The sequence below is a fragment of the Eublepharis macularius genome, chromosome 14, assembly GCF_028583425.1.
Source record: "Eublepharis macularius isolate TG4126 chromosome 14, MPM_Emac_v1.0, whole genome shotgun sequence".
Lineage (NCBI taxonomy): Eukaryota > Metazoa > Chordata > Lepidosauria > Squamata > Eublepharidae > Eublepharis > Eublepharis macularius.
Genome location: NC_072803.1, coordinates 63,464,636 through 63,482,868, shown reverse-complemented (window position 1 = coordinate 63,482,868; position 18,233 = coordinate 63,464,636). Strand labels below are relative to the sequence as shown.

The window sequence follows — 18,233 nt, the reverse complement described above, 5'->3', positions numbered from 1 at the left end:
AATTCAGCTTACTTGTGCAAGTTTTCATCCATGCAGCAAATGCAGAACAACACTCATTCTGCAGAGTCTTGTTCTCATTGGAACCCCTGAAGAGTCTTATTCTCAAATCAGCCCCTAAAGGATCTACACGCAGACTCGCCTCAAGACAGCTAAAGAAGTAGACTGGAGCGGTTCTCTCTTACTTATTTCTGGGGGCATAATGGCTTTTCCCCTTGTCACCTTAGATTAGGTGAGATTTTTCTGCAGCCACGAGTGCTAGAAACTGAATTTTGGAAGGAAAAAATATAAAGTTGAGATTCTTTGGATTCAGAAATGAGAAACTGAAATCTCTCTTGTAAGAGTTTTGGTGCTGCGCTTGGCCTGTGTGTGACCCCCCCCCCGCCTCCCCCTTGCTCTATTGTGGCAGTTTGAATTTCTTTGATGGTGTTGATTGATGGGGATTCAGCTCTGTCTGCTGCCTTCTCTTGCTCCTCTTACCAAGCAAGAACACATCACTCAATATTTAATTAGCCTTTTACACCATTTTAATCCAATTAACCCAGTGTACTGCCTAATACATACTATCAGGCCCTCCCTATTTAGGCCATGAACAGCCTCCAACAACCAGCAAGACTTGAAGAAGAAATGATTTCTGGGAACGGCACTGGATCCTTCAGCAGGTCTGATTTTCAGTAGGGAATATCCATAAACACTTGGAGCTCTCCTAACAAGTCATGCAATTGGACTGCCTTGGCCAATGATGTCTGTTTCAACGGGCAGTAGCTCTCCAACACTGATGGGAAAAGTTGCTCCTTCTTATCTGAGGTTCTTTAAGACAGATGTGGCTGCCTAGTACGGTGATTATGTATGTGTCTGTGGCCCTCTTACATCTGAAGAGAATCACGTCCCCCTAAACCTACAGCCTTAAAATCTTCTTGGAAGGAATGGCTTCAGGATGGTGAAAATATCAGCCTCAGTAACAAATCCCAAGAGGATCCAGAAATACATTATAAATTAACTAGCCAGCTTCTGAGGTCTCTTCCAACTTATTTTCCAGCAAACTATTCTTGTGTTTCCATGAACAGGATGAGCAAAAGCTGCCGTCAAAAATCCACCACTGCTGTTAAGTGGATTATTTTGCTCAAGAACAGGGAAAAAAAACGGGAAAAATCAGCTCAGACTCCAAATTAAATGGAAAGACTTTCTCAAACACAAACAGTCCAAGCAGAAAACATTTTCCCCAGCAAGATAAAGAACACGGTCCTCACTGGCCAAGATTGTGTGGCAAGAGTAAGAATGGTCTGTACCACTTCAGTCTGTAGGTGGAGTCCACCATTTTGTAATCATCTCCTACAGAAAAAAGCATTAAAAACCTACTTTCAAGAACATACCTTGCAGCGAGGAGAGGAAGGAGCCAGTTCAGCCCCTCCACCTGCTTGGCAGGGAGCATTTTGCTTTTAAAAAAAACTTACAAATGAAAGCATGGAAAATGTCACCCCCTGCCTGCAGTCCAATGTGGTGTTGGTTTCCACCTCTGTCACAACAGTTTCCCATATGTGTAAATCAACCTAATAGTGAGGCTGAAAGAACAAACTGATTTTGTGGGGGGTTCATTACCAGGCTAGATATTCTCATTTCATAGAGTGAACTGCTACAGAACTTTGACTAACTCCATTTCATTTTTAACGTATTTACTGCCCCCCATCCCAACGCTACAAAGAATGTCTCAGTCTACAAGTGGCATTGCAACTGGAGGAAAGGGGGAAACTCCTGGCATAGTGTAGACATAATTTTTTCAAAAAGACTGGAAGGGTACAATGCATCAGCATCAGATCTGAGGTGATTATATGACAGATCTAGTCTGGAAGAGAAAGAAAAATCACTGGGAGTTAAAAATATCAGATGTTCCAAATTTTAGCCTAGGGCATCCAACTGCATGACTTACCTCATTGCTAACATAGCTTAATCAAGCCTTTAAAACTTCACACCTGGTATTTGGCACAGAGATTCCTGAAGATTCCTCCAAAGAACCCCCAGTAGCCCCAGGACTTGGTAACAACAACAGTAGCAAAATAGCCAACTTTTCTTTCATGAGTACCACTGGCATGCAAGACATCTTAAAATATTTTTTAAAACCACACATTATTTCTAATAATTTAATAGTCTCTGGTACAGCAAGTGCCTATGCTTTTTCAAAGCTCACTTGCACACGAAGCTTTGCAGCTGGTATCCTGCTGATCCACCAAGCAGCAGTTCACAATGAGGGCTTTCAGCCTGCTGTCAAGACCCCATGTGCCCAAAGGACACAAGAAGAGGGCCCCCACATCTAGGAGGGGCTGGGAAGCAGAATGGTTTCCAAAGGGTTATGCTGCAGTGCTCTGACTCTGAGAAGGCCTTGCTGCCTCTCAGGCTGAAAATGGGACACAGCACCCCTTTGCTGCTCAGCTCATCCAGTTCTATTTGACAATTCCCCCTTGAGCCACTACACGCCTGCACCCTCCAGCAGCTCTCAGACTGGATGGTGATTCGTGCCCTCGAGAAAGTAACTTGCAGATCTTCACCATGAGCCGTTCTCTAGAAAACAGGAGAGTCACAGAAAGTACAAGGGCCTTGCAATAACCTCTTGATCCACTCTGGATCTGAAAAAAGAAAAGAAATTGTTGAAAGATTCGGGGTGGGGGGTGGGAGACAACACAAAGTTTAAAGCAGTTTGCCTGGATAAGATGTCTATGTGTTTTGAAATAAAAGGACTGAAAGTCACAGCTAACAAAAGCGTTGGGTAAATAGATCCAATTGGTACTAGGGGTGTTTGGAAGAGACTTCTGCACCTGAAGAAGGAATTACAGCTTGAATCTGATGCATTTTGGAGCAGAGTCTGCAGTCCTGGTATTCTGCCAGATTTTACAGCATAACCCCTCTCCCCTCCAAGTTAAAACAAAGACCTCACCCTCTGGGGTTGGATGCCGGGCGATGCTGTCCCGAAGCAGACATCTTCTGTAGACCAGGCTCTGACAGGACTGATAGGTTAGAAAGCATCTGCAAGGGTAGCAGAGTGAGAATGGGACGTCACAAAGTACCATGCAAACAAGGCTTAGTTTCTTCGCCATTACACACACCTGCAGCAGCCCTGCCTCTCAATAAAATATTTTCAAAGTGGCTTGCAGAGCCCCCCCCCCCCAAATTAAAAGACAGTACCAAGACAAAGAATATTTTGAACAGAAGTCAGAAGTAAATGTAGATCACAACTGATGTCAAGTCAAGTCAAGTCAAGTTAGCCTTTATTGGCATATAGCAGCAAACACAACTGATGTCACTTGGACTGTGCAAAACTAGAACAGACACACAGATCACACAGAACTTTGGTATATCCCGATTCCAGAGGAGGGCAAAAAAAGTGCAAAATTTAGCTCTGGATGCAGAAGTCAGACTTTTGCTGGTTAAAATAACATTTTGTATGTCATGGCTAGGACTTTTTTTTGCGGGGGAATGCTCTGGAACGCTGTTTCAGCAGCTCTAGAATCTGCCCATGTGATTCCTTCCTCCTTCAGCCCCACGGGCTCTCCAGAGAAGGCTTAGGTGCTTTGAGTTCATTCTTTTTTTTCCATGAGTGAGTGAGTGAGTGAGTGAGTGAGTGAGAGAGAGAGAGAGAGAGAGAGAGAGAGAGAGAGCGCAGAGCTGCTGGGGACGGCTCTCCAGAGGCAAAGCTGCTTTGAGTTCATTCTGCTTTCATTTCATTCAGGGGCTTCTGTGTGTGTGCGTGCTGCTTTGAGTTCACTGTTTTTTTCATTGGGGGAGTGGGGCTGTGTGTGCATGTGTGCTGCTTTGAGTTCATTCTGCTCTCTTTTCATGGGGGTAGGTAGGGTGTGTGTGTGTTTGTTGGAAAGACAGTCTATAACAGCAAAATTAGGTCAATATATCAATAAACAAGTAAGTGAAATCATACATACAAGTAGCTAGCTATCAGAGAACGAAAGTAACGAAGCTCTAAAGTAGTAAGGCTGCACGCTTACATCTGCACCTGCGAACAGCATCCAGCTGGTAATTAACCCTTTTATAGTTTCTAAATAGGATTGACTCTAAGCCAGGGTATACTTCCGGGTTAGGTCTCTCAAGATCAAAACAAATGCATTAACCCTATAATAACCAGTATTTAGATCTTGCCAACTCCCGACAGACTCCAGGTAACCTGCGAATAATATGTCCGCTGGTTCACAGAGAGGCTTCAGTGCCTATCTAAGCTACTTTGGTACAGAATTTCAAGACATTTTAGCAAATACAATCTAAAAGTAAATCAGATGACTTTTTAAAAATACAAGGTACAGTAACACAGAACACCTCTTTTCTTCCTGAAGTTTATATGAAACACAATTAACCCTCCTAACACTGCTGATCCAGTATTTGGTACCATCTGGAAGCAAGTGCCTGACCCTCCATTCTGCTTAAGTGCAGCCATGCAATGGAATAATTGAGATGAACACTCATCTCCAGTACCTGCAGTTTGACAGGACTATTCTTCTTAAAGTCATTTTAATTATACCTTTCATTTTATTTACTGAATTTATACTTTATCCATCAGGTCAGCTTGGGTCCCGATGGAAGCTTGCAGGTCAAAATTTCACATCACTTCAATTCACATCACACTTAAAAAAAATACAAAGCCAGTAAAATCCTAGTATAATAAATAAAACTCGAACCATTTTACAAAAATTCAACATGTGTAAGATGTATTAGCCTGTCATAACAGGTCCCTGGCTGATAAATCTTTAGAAAAGCCCACTGATACTTAATGCTCACGTATTCCCAGATGACTTCCAAAGAGAGAGAAAGAGAGCCTATGTGGATGTCTTCCATGTATATCAGGTGTAGGGGAGACAGGGGAAGTGAACCACATGCAGCCCGTGAGGCACTCGGGAACACAGCTGTCCCAGACGAAGCTGCTTTGCCAGCCCGCAGAACAGGGCCTCCCGCTCCAGCACTCCCAGGACCGAGAGGCCCCTCACCAACCTGCTGATCTTCCTGTGCAAGAACGGACAACACGATTCTTTCCCTTTGTTCCCCTTGCCGTTTGAAACTCCCTGTCACAGCTCCCCCTCCTCCCTCAGTCCATGAGAGAGACCTCACCTCACTGAAATGTGGCTTACCTGAGCCAAATGTGTCCACTGGAGCAAACTGCCTGCTTGCGATCTGTGAAGGGCAGGATCTCTTTGCACAAGCTGCAGTGCTCTGGGAAAGTCTGTTTGTTCATTTTCTTTAAAATATGCCCAATCAGCACCTGGGAACACACAGCAGCAGTCAGCAGCAGCGTTCATAGGAAGAGACAGCTGCCTGCCGAAAAATGTCACAAGAGACCGGGTGGGGCAGGGAGGGGGGGGGCGTTAAAGAACGCAAGATGCAAAAGCCCAAACCTGTTTAAAACTAAATGCAACGGAATGAAAAGGCAATGCAGGCACCTGGGGCTTGCAAATGCAGAGTGAGTGACTTCTCCATGTGCCACTCAAGTAGTCTGCGGTACTTAATTGCCCTAACTCACAAAGAACTGATGGCTGAAGGGAACTTGAAAGAGAGAAGCCTTGGCTCAAAGCACTTGTTACCACTCAGAGAACATGATACAGTATTTTTGAACACTCTTTCGTATGTCAGGCGTGTTTCAAGCCTTAGCTACTTTAGATATCTGTAGAAAAATACAGGATTTAGGCAACTGCACAATATATTTATTTGGGAGCCTATTGTTGTTTATGTACATGGCGTTTTGCAGAGTAACATCAGCAAACAAACACAAAGATGTCTGCCCTGAGGAACATACACTCTACATATCAACAGGTAGAAGGAAGGGATTCTCATGTTTTAGTTAGCACCTCACTGGCTACCAGAAATTTTCTGAGGCTTACAGAAAATAATTTTTGGATAGTTACAGCAGTGGATGACAATTCTCTGAGTCCATAATGAACCAATGGGAACTCAATGTATGATTTGCAGTAAATGGGGGAAGAGGAGAGAAGCAGATTGAAAACCAAAGTTATTTCCTCACTGCCACATAACCTCTTCCAATTCAGGGTGGGCTGGGGCCGGGGGGCGGGGCGGGGGGGCAGTCCTCAAGGCCTCTGGATGTAGACAGGTCAGAACCTGATCCTGACCTCTACAGCTGAAGGATTTCACAGAACACGTGCTGGGAAAGACCTCCTTTGTTCAGAAATCCTGGAGCGCTGCTGCCAGCCCAAACAGTATTGAACTAGATGGTCCAGAGGTCTGATATGGGAAAAAGCAGCTTCCTACGTTCGGGCATCTCTTGCTGTCTAGGGGCATAGGATCTCAAGCAATTCTTGCTCCTGTGAGTGCTGGAATTTCTCTCCTGACAGTACTACCACATCTAGTGAGTGAGTAAAGACACAAAAGCTTGGGGGGAGGCATCAACTTGCTCCAGTTATCTAGGCAATGCCCTTAAATCTCTTCAGGACTATGCACCTGTTTTTGCCCCACGTTTCATTTTTAACCTCTATATTATCTTTCCACATTTCTGCATCTATCTAGATCAGCCCTCTCTCTTTCTCCTTTTCTTTCCCAGTTCCTCAGCCTGTCTATCTTTTGCCTTTTCACTCCCACAGACTGTTGTGCCACTGCAAATAACTTATTTATGGCTGTGGGCCACCACTAAAAGACCAATGACCCGATCAGTGGCATGCCAGAATTTGCAGTGGTTTACACTGACATTGTGATTCTTAGCAGGGAATTGGATTCACAACTTGGAACTTTTAGCAAGAGTGTTAGGTGCCATCCATGGGGCAGGACTTGCCATCAACCTGTACAAGTGTCAGTTTGGGATGCTGGCGGTGATTTACTTAGGATGCAGAGTGGGTAGTGAGAACATCCCTCTGATGAGGGACAAGGTAGAGGCAGTCCAGAATAAGGAACTCCCAAAGACCAAGAGGCAAGTCAGGGTTTCCCTGGATTCAGCAATTGTGTGGGCTCTGGACAAACTCACACCTGATTTGTGAGAGCACTCATCTTTACAATGGCTGCAAACGATGAAGAAATCGAACTACGAATTTCAGAGGTGGTCTTGGAAGACCAGGAGTTCACCGTAAAAATTGAACACGTTGCCGGGTACAACAGCGGGATTACATTTTCTGTCCTGGAAGGACACAGACTCTTAAAGCGAATGGACTCCTATGTGTGATTATGTGTCAGATCACTTGCACGTACATTCTAATGTGTACTATGTATCTTTCATGATTCTCTCATGATTGCTTTTTTTGGATTTGCTACAGAGGAGTAGTGGTTAGAGTGCCCGACTAGGACCTGGGAGGTCCAGGTTCAAATTCCCACTGTGGTGGAATCTTGTGGGTGCCCTTGGGCCCCAGCGACGTGGCCTTAGACTAACCTACCCCCAAGAGTTGTTACAAGGATAAAACAGAGGAGAGGAGAACAATATGAGCCACGCTGGGTCCCCACTGGAGAGAGAGGCAGGGCATAAATTAAGTAAGTAAATAAATGTGTTTCTTTTTTCCTTTTTAAAGCTCCATGGAACTATTTTTTCTTTTTTTCCCTTATGCTATAAGATCTATTTTATTGATTTTTATTGTTTTACTTTTTAGAAAAATAAACCACAATAGAGTGGACACATTAAAACCACGCAACTCAACATCACTTTTAATGTTTTTATATGCCAAGGCATAGCAGTAACTATTGCCTGTGCTCACTCATGGGCTGATTCTGTTGCTGCCCGTGAGCCTCTCACAGTATTTCAAACTGGGAATAAGCAGCAGCGAAGGCCGCTTCGTGCTCTTACCACTGGACCAAGCTGTTTTCGCAAGCTCCCTCCTGCGGCGCTAAGACTTAGACATGTAACGTCCTCCACCCTGGCACAAGGCGCCTTCCTGACCCGCTGCTACTCTCCCCATTTTCAGAGCGCCCTCCCACTCTTGCCCCCGAAGGCACTCACCTGCGCCGTCCTGTCATCATAGCTGTCGTCGGACATTAAGAAGTCGCACACCCCCCTCGTGGGAATGCTGGTGTTCTCTGTGATCCACGTGTGCAGGTAGACTTCGCCCAGCACCCGTTTCATATGTTCCCGTGTCAAATGCATCTCAACAGCTTCAATCTGCGCCTGGATTTCGAGAAGCTTTTCTTCCATGGGCTCCCGCCCTCCTCTGTCGCTTGAGTGAGCAAGTGAGTCATCTGCCGGATCATCCCCGTCCTCTCCTCGGCTTGCTTCGCTCGGCTTACGCTTGCCGCCCTGCTCTGAAGGCCGCTCGTCTCGCAGATGCTCTTCCGTGCCAGGAGAGTGCACAATCAAAACCTTCGTGTCCTCGTGCGTAGGTTTCCACAAGGCCTCCGAGGGGGTCTTCTGCAAGGACTGGTACAAGATCCGCAAGAGGAACAATTTGAACCTCCAAAAGTAAGTAGACCCAAAGCTCTCAATCTTTTTATCCAGGGCTTCTTGTAGGAACCGTGGGATGTGCTTATCCTTCAAGATCTGCCAGCGGACAAGGTCTGTCAAGTCAACCTGCCTGAAAAGATTTTGGACAGAAGATTCCAAGAGCTGAGCTGCCACCTCCTCAAACGTTTTGAGAGTTACAAACTGAACCTGGTAGCTCTTGGTAATGGGGTGGAGGCCATTGGTCATGCCTTCGGTGGTAATGACTGCCAGGTACGCTCCACATGGGCTCACCGCAATCCCATGAGTCCTCACAGAGCCCAACACTTCAGACAGCTTTATCAACTGGTGTTCAAATTTTAATGCAATGTCTGTGAAGATGGGAATCAGCTGCCTTACTTTCCCATCAACAGAGCACGTGTAAACGGTGCCATTTTGTTTGTCTGCAGCCATGGAGACAATCGGCAAAGAGTGGAGCCCTGTCACGTGAGAGTTATGAACATTCAGGCCGGCTTTGGATATCAAGAGAAGACACCAGAAAACATAACATCCTCTTGCAGCCACCACTAAACTGCAGCTACATTTTTGATAAGGATGATAAAGAGGAATGCTCTTGATACTGTGGACTGGCAACTGGTCCATCTCCTGCCACAAAACCACTGGCTGTCTCAGTGTGAAGTAGCCTTTGACTGCTTTAAGGTTGACAGGGAGGATTTTAACTGGCCCAAAAGCACTCCCCACAATTATGCCACTCATCTTGCGGTTGTTGTGCTCATATTCCCACCACGACAAGACACTGGGGGAACTTACTCCTGACTCTATGGTACTACAAGACGTGATGGACTCCTTGCCCACGAAAGGAAGCTGGAACTGCCAGATGGCAATGTTACCATTTTCGAAGACTACTGCCAGCAGCACACTGCCCACATCCCGGCATTCGTTGTTATGCTTCACCTGCTGAGTGGTGCAGATCCCAGACCACTCCATGCGCACCGGCGTCTGCATGCTGTGCCTTCTCTGGAATTCAGAGAAATCCCCTAAATCTCCCCGGGGAGCTTCACCCTTACAAAGCTTGTAGCTGTTCTCATACAGGCGCTCCCCATAAAGCTCAGTCAAGTCAACCAGCTGCACCCAATGCAGCCTGTTCAGGTTTGCATGGATGGTCAGTCTGTTGTCCATTGTTAAAGCTGCCAACAGGCACCTGCCATTTGCATCACAGCCCAGTGGAGACCAGCTGGAGTATCGGAAACCTCGCAGAGATGGCAGTGATTTCCCTTCAGCATTGAACACCCTGTCTAACATGAATGACTGGCTTACTGTGGGATCTTTAGAACTTGCAAACTTTTCCTTACATTCAGCAACTTCTTTTCTGGATCCAACCTGAAAAAGAAATGGAAAATTAAATATGAACTTTCAAATATTATGACTACCTTAAAGATGAACAAATAAGCTTTTGATTGCTGAAGCCCCCTTCAGCAAATACCAGCACGCATCATACTTGAGGAAAGCTCAGGCTGTAGATCTCTTCTTTTGCTTCTGACTCCCTACTGCGTTTGCTACAGCACCCCATGACAAATTTTCATTGGCTCTAGGAGCCAGCCCAAAAAATTAGGGGCCAGGCTGATTTGTCAGTACTCAGTGTTTTGTATATGAATTACCATCTTTTCTAGTTATTGCTACTACAAAACCTAATCCTAACCTCTTCACAGTTTCCTATGATTTTATTACAGCTATAACAAAAGTTTTGTATATAAACATAGGGACAGACCTACTTGATACTGCCACAACAAAAAGCTAACCCTCCTAAACCTAGCCCAAGTTCTCCCCTATTTCTGATAATTCCTTTCTTGTTTTAAAGGCTCTATTTAACTGAATACTGGAGCCAGCAAAAAAAGCAATTAATTAAGGAATGAATGCATCTACTTCCACTGAATAAAGTTAAACAATCAATGACAAGGTCTTCATGCACATGGATTTTTATGCCATATAACAAAACGTATTCTGATGTGAAATTATAAATAAGCTTTGTACTTCTCACTAAGAGACACTACAATAAATTCATTACTAAAGATACTGGGTGCTGCAATGAAATTTCCAGGTGCCACAGTGACCTGGGATTTGTCAAGCCCTCTTCTAGGGGAGCTTTATAGACCTCAACAAGATTTTTCCAGCTCCAGAGTAGAGGTCTCAATCAAGTCAAAGACTATCCAAGCCAAGGACACCCACACCTAGAAACAGCACAGAGCTGTGTGGTGAATAGATTGTCATACTGGCACAAGTTTCTTCACTGCTGTCCTCCATACATGTCAGACTATGGGCCCTCGCTACCCCTCTCACTATCAAAGAGCCTTGCTGCACCTTCTGTCATTCTTCTTCTCCTTTGGGGCTTGCAGGGCTGCACTAGATGGTTCTCAGTCCTGCAAGGCTCCTTCTGCTGCCCCCAACTCTCAAGAAGCTCCATTAACTGCAGTACAGTAAGTGAGTACACTACCCATTTTCTCAGTATCCAGTGTCTGGCTTGTATCAATATTTATACTTCATACAGCAATGACCCTTGACTGACAGCCATTAAGCACACATTGACAGAGAAGGGGGAGTCACTGAAGACCTCTCAGAGCGACATGCACAGACTGACTATGCACATACAGCAAATTGCTCCCTTTTATATCAACTATGCTGGCATGAAGCAATCTTCAATGCACTTTCTCACGTATCTCCTTTGTCCACCTTCTCTTGGCGGTCCTCACCTCATGCTCGATCTGCCTCCCTTGTTCATCCTGGTCTCTCTAGGACTGCCACCTTTTCCTGCCCCTGTGCCTTTAAACAGCAGCCTGATAAGCAGACATTTTTTCCTGCTGTGGAAAGAAAGACAATAAGACATTCTATGCATGTTAAGTCAGTGTATACCAGGCTCCTGCTAAAGGCACAGTAAGAGAGCTGGCAAACCTACCTCCAGATGAATCATTTACTGTCTTAACGTTGTTACCTTTTTTATTCTGGCTAGACTCCTGTACCATTAACAGGTGCATAACTAACAGGCATCTGACAACAAGCAAAATTTTCCCAGCATGAATCGGAAGGGGGGACTAGTGTAGCATGGTGGCTGGACTGAGTTGTGAATTGGAAAATCTGGAGTTCAGATCTCAGACATGAATTCATCTGATGACCTTGGTCAAACAATTATTCTCTCTGCTTCAATCAGCCCAACACAACTATAACATGAAGATAAAGGTTTGGTTGTACAAAGATCTCTGTGGATGGAAGTAATTTCTATCCACAACTAAGCACAGCTCCTGGAGCTATGGGGACCCCTAAATATAGCAGGGATGCAAAGGTCTGCAGGAGGAGAAGAGGACTGTAGAAAAATCATCCTCCACAGGATCCAAATCATAGAACCAGCCTTAATGATAACAAAGACAATACATTCGGAACCTTCTAAAACACTAAACAGCATAAATGCGAATGGCCTTGCTAGGCCAGGATCAAAGGTTGACTAGTCTAGCATTCCATTCCATTCTATGGCCTGCCAGAAGACTCTGGAAGCTCACAGGGCATAAAGTCAATTGCCCTGTCCTATTCTCTTTCATCAGCATCTAATACGTAGAGGCACGGTACCCCAGTCACCAACCCTTAATTAAGTTCTCTGTGATTTTTCGCCCTTAGCTCCCTATCTATAGTCCTGTGTCAGTGGTTTTCAGAAGTTAGCTTCACCTCGTAGGGGTGGAGGCTTGCTTCCACAGAGCCTCTCCTACTCAGCTCAGCTGTTTAAGCCCCCGACACAGAAAACGGCGTCCGTTAAACAAAAGGAGGCCAACGTGCCCGTATCTGGGCACTGGAGCATCAACAACAGACTACCTCGCAAGACGGAGTCTGTATCTGGCCGCCACCGCCAACACTCCCGGCTGAGCCAGTCTCCGCCAGAACCTCCTTCTGCTCCCCGGCTTTGTGGCAGGGAGTCCCACAAGCTGCCACACGACCAGCCAGCCCGCGGCCCACCCGTTTCCACTGAGGAGGAGCCCGGCCCGGCCCGCGCCCACCTTGAGGTGACAGGAGTCGGCGGGAGCGGGCACGGACGTGCGGTGGATGACCAGGTCGGCGGCGCCGCTGTGGATGTCGCTGAGCTGCTCGAGGACGGCGATGCTGCGGGCAGTGCTCACCGACACGCGGTGGTCCTCCGACCAGGCCAGCGGCTCCAGGCCGCTCACGCCGTGCTGCAGCCGCACCGCCGGGTCTCGCCGCATCGCCGTCAGGCGGAAGCCCGCGCTGCTGCTGCCGCCCGCGCCGCCGCCGCTGCTGGGCCCCGCCTCCGTCGGAGACTCCGGGTCCGGGCTCTCCTCGTCGTCGCCCTCGGGGGCCGCAGAGAGAGGCGGCGGGCCGCCGACCGGCCCCACCGCCGGGCTCCCCTCAGCAGCAGCGGCCGCCATCTTGCCGCCGCCGCCACAGAAGCCGTCGCTGTTCCCTGCACGCTACGCATGCGTCGAGGCGCCACAGCCTGAGCGCGCCGCTGTGCAAAAGGACCCCCCCACTGGAGTGCAGGGAGGTGTCTAATTCGATGCCTGAGCTAGTGAATATGGAGTACAGGGGGTGATGGAGTCAAGTGCCATCAAGTCCATGGCGACTTATGGCGACCCCTGCTGGGGTGTCCAAGGCAAGAGACCTGCAGAGGCGATTTGCCATTGCCTGCCTCTGTGTAGCAACCCTGGGTTTCCTTGGTGACCTCCTATCCAAGTACGCTCAGATGTGAAACTTTCCTCTCCTCCAGCCTCCACAACATGCGTCTAGAGATAGACTACCTCTGGATTTAGAGGATCTATTCTTAGCCGTCCTGTTTCACAGATTTGCTGGAGCTAGCCAGATATTTGGATCTGCCTGCACATTTTGTATCAGACAATTAAGCACGGTTACAAGTAAACTTTATATTGTGTTTCATGAGTCCATAGCAGGGTGCTGTTTGGTATTTCTAACGTTTACACCGTGGTCCAGTTGTACCCTAAGGTATTTGAAGCTGGCAGCAGGCAATGAGGTTTGTTTACATTTAAAGAAATAAATATTTTATATTAATATAAACAAATATTTCTATGCCTTTTCATCTCAGTGTGCCAAGTCTCAATAGATGCCACGTATGCCATTTGGTTAAGTTTGTTTGTTTATTTATCTGCTGAGTACCTGGGACCCAAGGCAGGCAGCAACAATATAAAAACAATTTAATAAAGCAACCATTAACAACAGATATAAAAGCATCCCCTTCCCCCCCTCCCCCCCCCCACAATAGGGAATTCCTGCTTTGCCCAGGCTCAGGCTGCTCCCAGAGATCTCAGAAATAGCTCTGTTTTGCAGCCTCTGAAAAGGCAGAATGGTAGGAGCCCTTAAGAGAGGCTCTTGCAGAGGCATGAGGCGGCTGCTGAAAAGGCTTGAGCTCAGACTGTCACAGAACATGCTGTAGACAACAGGGTTACAGACACCAGAACTTGCTGTGAAGAATGAAGCTGCTGCACAAGAACATGGAAGGAGAGGCAGTCCAAGTATACGGGCCTCAGGTCACACAGATTAAAGATACCTTGAGTTGGACCTGGAAACTAATTGGCAGACAGTGAAGAGACCTCAGAATAAGAGTGATGTGGTACTTCCTGCTTGCCCAGAATAACAAATGGGCTGCTGCATTTTGCACCAGCTGCAGTTTCTGAATCATCTTCAAGGTCCATCCCACATAAAACTTGTGACAGTAGTCTAGCCTCAGGGTTACTGAAGCTTGGATCAGCATAGCAAGGTAAGGCACCTGCAAATAGGGAGTCAACTTCCTAACTAGATGTAGATCAGGATCCAGGAAGACTCCTGAGCTCTTAACGTTCAGTGAAAGCTGGATCTGAGTCCAGTGGCACCTTAGAGACCACCAAGATTTTCAGGATATAAGCTTTCAAGAGTCCGAGCTCCTTCTTCAGCCAATATTTCTGCAGTTCTAATCCTATTACATTGCTTATTGGATTTCCCATCCTGTTGATTGGGGTTGCTTACACTGAGTAATCTATCTTGAGTTTCAATGAAAAAAGCAGCCTATTGTAACCACCCTGTGAGATATGCTGAAAGTGACCTGATGGAGGTCAACCTGGTAGGCTGTCTGGGTGAGCAGAGGCAGAGATCTGAACCCAGATCTCCTTTAGCCTTCGTGCTAGCTCTTCTTGAAGCCTATCACAACTTCCTGTGGCAATGAATTCCTTCGGTTAATCACTGTGAGCTCTTAACAGAAAGACTGCCGTCTGGGTCAGGCAGGCTAGGAGGCTGTCTGGTTCAGTAACGAATGATGGCCCGGGAAAGGCCTGTCCACGCAGCCAGGCAGAGCAGGGCATTCCCTGCTGCTTGCCCCCAAGCATTGTCCTCATGCATTTGGAGAGCAGATTTGGTCAGCATGCTAAAGGTCCCAGATTCGGCCCTCATTATCTCCAGTTATGGATGTAAGGTTGCCAGCTCCAGGTTGGAAAATTCCTGGAGATTTGGGGGTGGAGCCTGGAGTGGGGAGGGGCCTCTGTGGGTTATAAGGCCATAGATTCCCCCATCCAAAGAAGCCACTTTTCCCGGGGGGGGGGCTGATCTCTGTGGCCTGGAAATCTGTTGTAATTCCGGGGGATCTCCAGCCACCACCTGGAGGCTGGCAAGCGTAGGAAAGGCCGGGCTGGAAATCCCGCAGAGCCGCTGCCGGTCCGAGCGGGCAAGACCGGCCGAGGGGCCCTCCGCGGTCGGAGTCCGAGGCGGCAGCTGCTTGGGCGGGGTCGCCGTGCGCAGGGGATCTGCGTGGCCACCCTCGCCCGGGGTCCTTCCGCAGCTGCCTCGGGGCCGCACGTGGGTGCCGGCGGAGCGCGGGGCTCGGGCCGCTTCCCGGGGCGCCTCTGGGCGGGGGGCGCCTGCCTCCGAAGCCGGCCATGGCGGCCGAGGAAGGGCTGCTGCTCAACGTGAGCTCCCTGCCCGCGCCGGGGTTCGCAAGGCGGAGGAGAGCCTCGCAGGCTCCGCGGGGCCCGGGCACGCAGGTACCTGCGCTGATGCTGCTGCTGCGGCGGCGTCGAGGGGCCGGGGCGGGGGGTGCATGGGGGGGGGGGGCCAGGAGCCCTGCCGGCCGGGCTGGGGGCAAACTCGCGTGCCTGTTGGATTTCTCACGCCTCGAGAGCTGGGCGTGCGGCTGTCCCGGTTCGGGCGTCCTCGAGTGTCGCTGAGGGTTGCCAGCTCACCCGCTGGCCTCTGCTCTTGGGCCTTTAGCAGAAGCTGGGTTGGCAGGGCGCGAGAACTTTCGGCTTGCCGTTGTGAAAAGCTTCAGATGCGAATTCCTGCAAATCGAGCCGCGGTTGAAAGGCACAGCTGCAAAGGCCAGTTGAAATGTTGGCAGCCTCCCTTTCGGGGTTTTACAGCTTTTTATTACGCATGTTAACTACCAAATTCTTCCAAAGGGCATTTAGGACTGCGCATAGAAACAAAGGTCTGACCCAAACTTTGTTTTGCTGCTTCCCCCGCACCCCTCGTTGTGTCTTATCCCATGTGGAGGAGTCCATGGCAGGTTATGTGATGAAGAGTTGAGCGGGATAGGCTTGTTTCTCAAGAACAAGTCATGTCAGACTAACCTTATCTCTTTTTTTGAGAAAGTTACTACCTTGCTGGATCAGGGGAATGCTGTAGACATAGTTTATCTCAATTTCAGTAAGGCTTTTGATAAGGTTCCACATAGTATCCTTGTTGACAAGTTGGTAAAATGTGGTTTGGATCCTAATCCTGTTAGGTGGATCTGTAGTTGGTTAACGGATTGCACCCAAAGAATGCTTGTTAATGGTTCCTCATCCCCTTGGACAAGAGTGGCAAGTGAAATGCCTCAGTAGATCAGTCCTGGGACCTGTTCTGTTCAACATTTTTATAAATGATTTGGATGAAGGAATAGAAGGAATGCTTATTAAATTTGCAGATAATACTAAATTGGGAGGGGTGGCAAATAAAGTTGAAGACAGAATCAGGATACAGGATGATCTTGACAGGCTGGAAAACTGAGCTAAATCAAAATGACTTTCAGCAGAGATAAACAAAGTTCTGCATTGAGGAAGGAAAAATTGTCTTGCCAGTAGTATGTGCAAAAAGGATCTAGGGGTCTTAGTAGACCATACACTGTGCATGAGTCAGTAGATTGATGTGGTAGCTAAAAAGGGAAATGTGGTTTTGGGCTGTATCAACAGTAGTGTTTTGATAATGAGAAGTGATGGTATCGCTCTACTCTGCTCCGGTTAGACCTCACCTAGAATATTGTATTCAGTTTTGGGCACCACAGAAGGATATAGACAAGCTGGAATGTGTCCCAAGGAGGGCAATGAAGATGGTGAGGGGTTTGGAAGCCGAGGCCTATGAAGAAAGATTGAAGGAGCTCAGTATGTTTAGCCTAGTAGAGGAGATGACTGAGAGGTGATATAACCATCTTCAAGTACTTGAAGGGCTAGAGGATGGCATAGAGTTGTTTTCCCCTGCCCCAGAAGGTCGGACCTGAACCAAAGCGTTGAGATTAAATCAAAAGAGTTTTCGGCTAAACATCAGGAAGAACTTCCTGACAGTTAGAGCGGTGTCACAGTGGAACAGGCTTCCTCGGGAGGTGGTGGGCTCTCCTTTGGAGGTTTATAAGCAGAGGCCAGATGGCCATCGGACAGCAATGCTGATTTTGTGCACATGGGCAGATCATGAGAGGGAGGGCAGGAAGGGTTACATCAGTGCTTAGCTCTCGCAGCCCCTTCTTACATGCCCAGGGTAAGGTCGATTGCTGCCTTGGGGTCAGGTAGTAATTTCCCCCAGGCCAGTTTGGCTAAGGGTCCTGGAGGTGTTTTGCCATGTTCTGGGCATGGAGTAGTCGTCAGTAGGGGTGTGCGGGGAGGGGGGGGGGGAGGCAGTGGGGGGGGAGGCAGCTGTGAATGTCCTGCATTGTGCAAGGGACTAGATTACTCTGGAGGTCCCTTTCAGTCCTATGATTCTATGAGGCAAGTGAGTGTGTGTGATTGGCCTAAGGTCACCAAGCAAGCTTCCGTGGCAGAGAGGAGATCAGAACCTGGCTCTCCCAGATCCCAGCCCAGTGCTCTAACCACTACCTTACACTAGTGAAAAGGATCAGGTAGCAGTTAGTGCAAAACACCTCTCCCGAAGACCTTGGCGAGCCACTGAGTCCGAGTAGACAGAGTGACCTCGATAGACCGAGGGGCTGACTCAGAAGAAGGCAGCTTCACGTGTGTGTGTAATATTCTGGCGGTTGCTGAGTTGGGCGGATCCTGCTCCAGTGGCTCTCTTCCTCTTGTGAATCAGAGCAGAGTTGGAAAGAAAGCTGCTTGGAGTGCCAAGTGGAATGAGATCAGGGGAACACCCTCTGTCATGCTCCTGCTGTGGACCTGGAGAAGGTCCCAGCCCAAGAACTTTGGAGAAACCAGAGACATGCGGGTTGCTGTCAACGGTGCAGAGAACAGCAGCTTGAAGGAAAGCTCTTCAGTTGCCCTGTCGATTATGATAAGGGGAGGGGGTGTTTGCTGCAGACCCTTGATGGGGTCTGTGTGGATGGAGACCCAGTGGCTCTGGACAGGGTCTCCTTTATGGGTACTTTTCTTTTCCTGGAGAGTAGCAAATGAGAACTCTTGGTTATGAAAAAAGACACGAGGTAGCAAAGTGCTGCTGATGCTGTGGGGTGAGAGGCAAGCACCCCCTTCACACATTATAGCCCTTTTATACCATCCCCCTGAACTGAACGGGAGCTCCAGGAAACCAGCTTTTTTGCAGAGAAAGATCCTCAGATCTTCACAGTTCAGCATGAAGGATGCCCAAATACTTGGGGGTGACATTTGCATCTTGTTGTGCCCCACCGTTTGTGTTTTACATGGCTTCC

General features: G+C 48.0%; 2 protein-coding genes across 2 annotated transcripts in view; one reads left to right on the top strand and one right to left on the bottom strand.

Moving 5' to 3' along the window:
- Window positions 1-1,303: 1,303 nt before the first annotated feature.
- On the bottom strand, window positions 1,304-12,777 carry GTF3C4 (general transcription factor IIIC subunit 4). Its single transcript, XM_054998353.1, has 5 exons — window positions 12,391-12,777; window positions 7,919-9,733; window positions 5,121-5,251; window positions 2,927-3,015; window positions 1,304-2,618 (listed from the first exon to the last, which is right to left on the bottom strand). Exons 1-5 carry the CDS (start codon window positions 12,775-12,777, stop codon window positions 2,554-2,556), a joined length of 2,487 nt encoding a protein of 828 aa, XP_054854328.1. The 3' UTR covers window positions 1,304-2,553.
- Window positions 12,778-14,967: 2,190 nt separating this feature from the next.
- Window positions 14,968-18,233, top strand: part of DDX31 (DEAD-box helicase 31) — a 76,839-nt gene continuing 73,573 nt past the window's right edge. Inside the window, exon 1 of the mRNA XM_054997922.1 lies at window positions 14,968-15,372. Coding sequence (XP_054853897.1) covers window positions 15,268-15,372 — 105 coding nt within the window. The 5' untranslated portion in view covers window positions 14,968-15,267. The remainder of the gene's footprint in view (window positions 15,373-18,233) is intronic.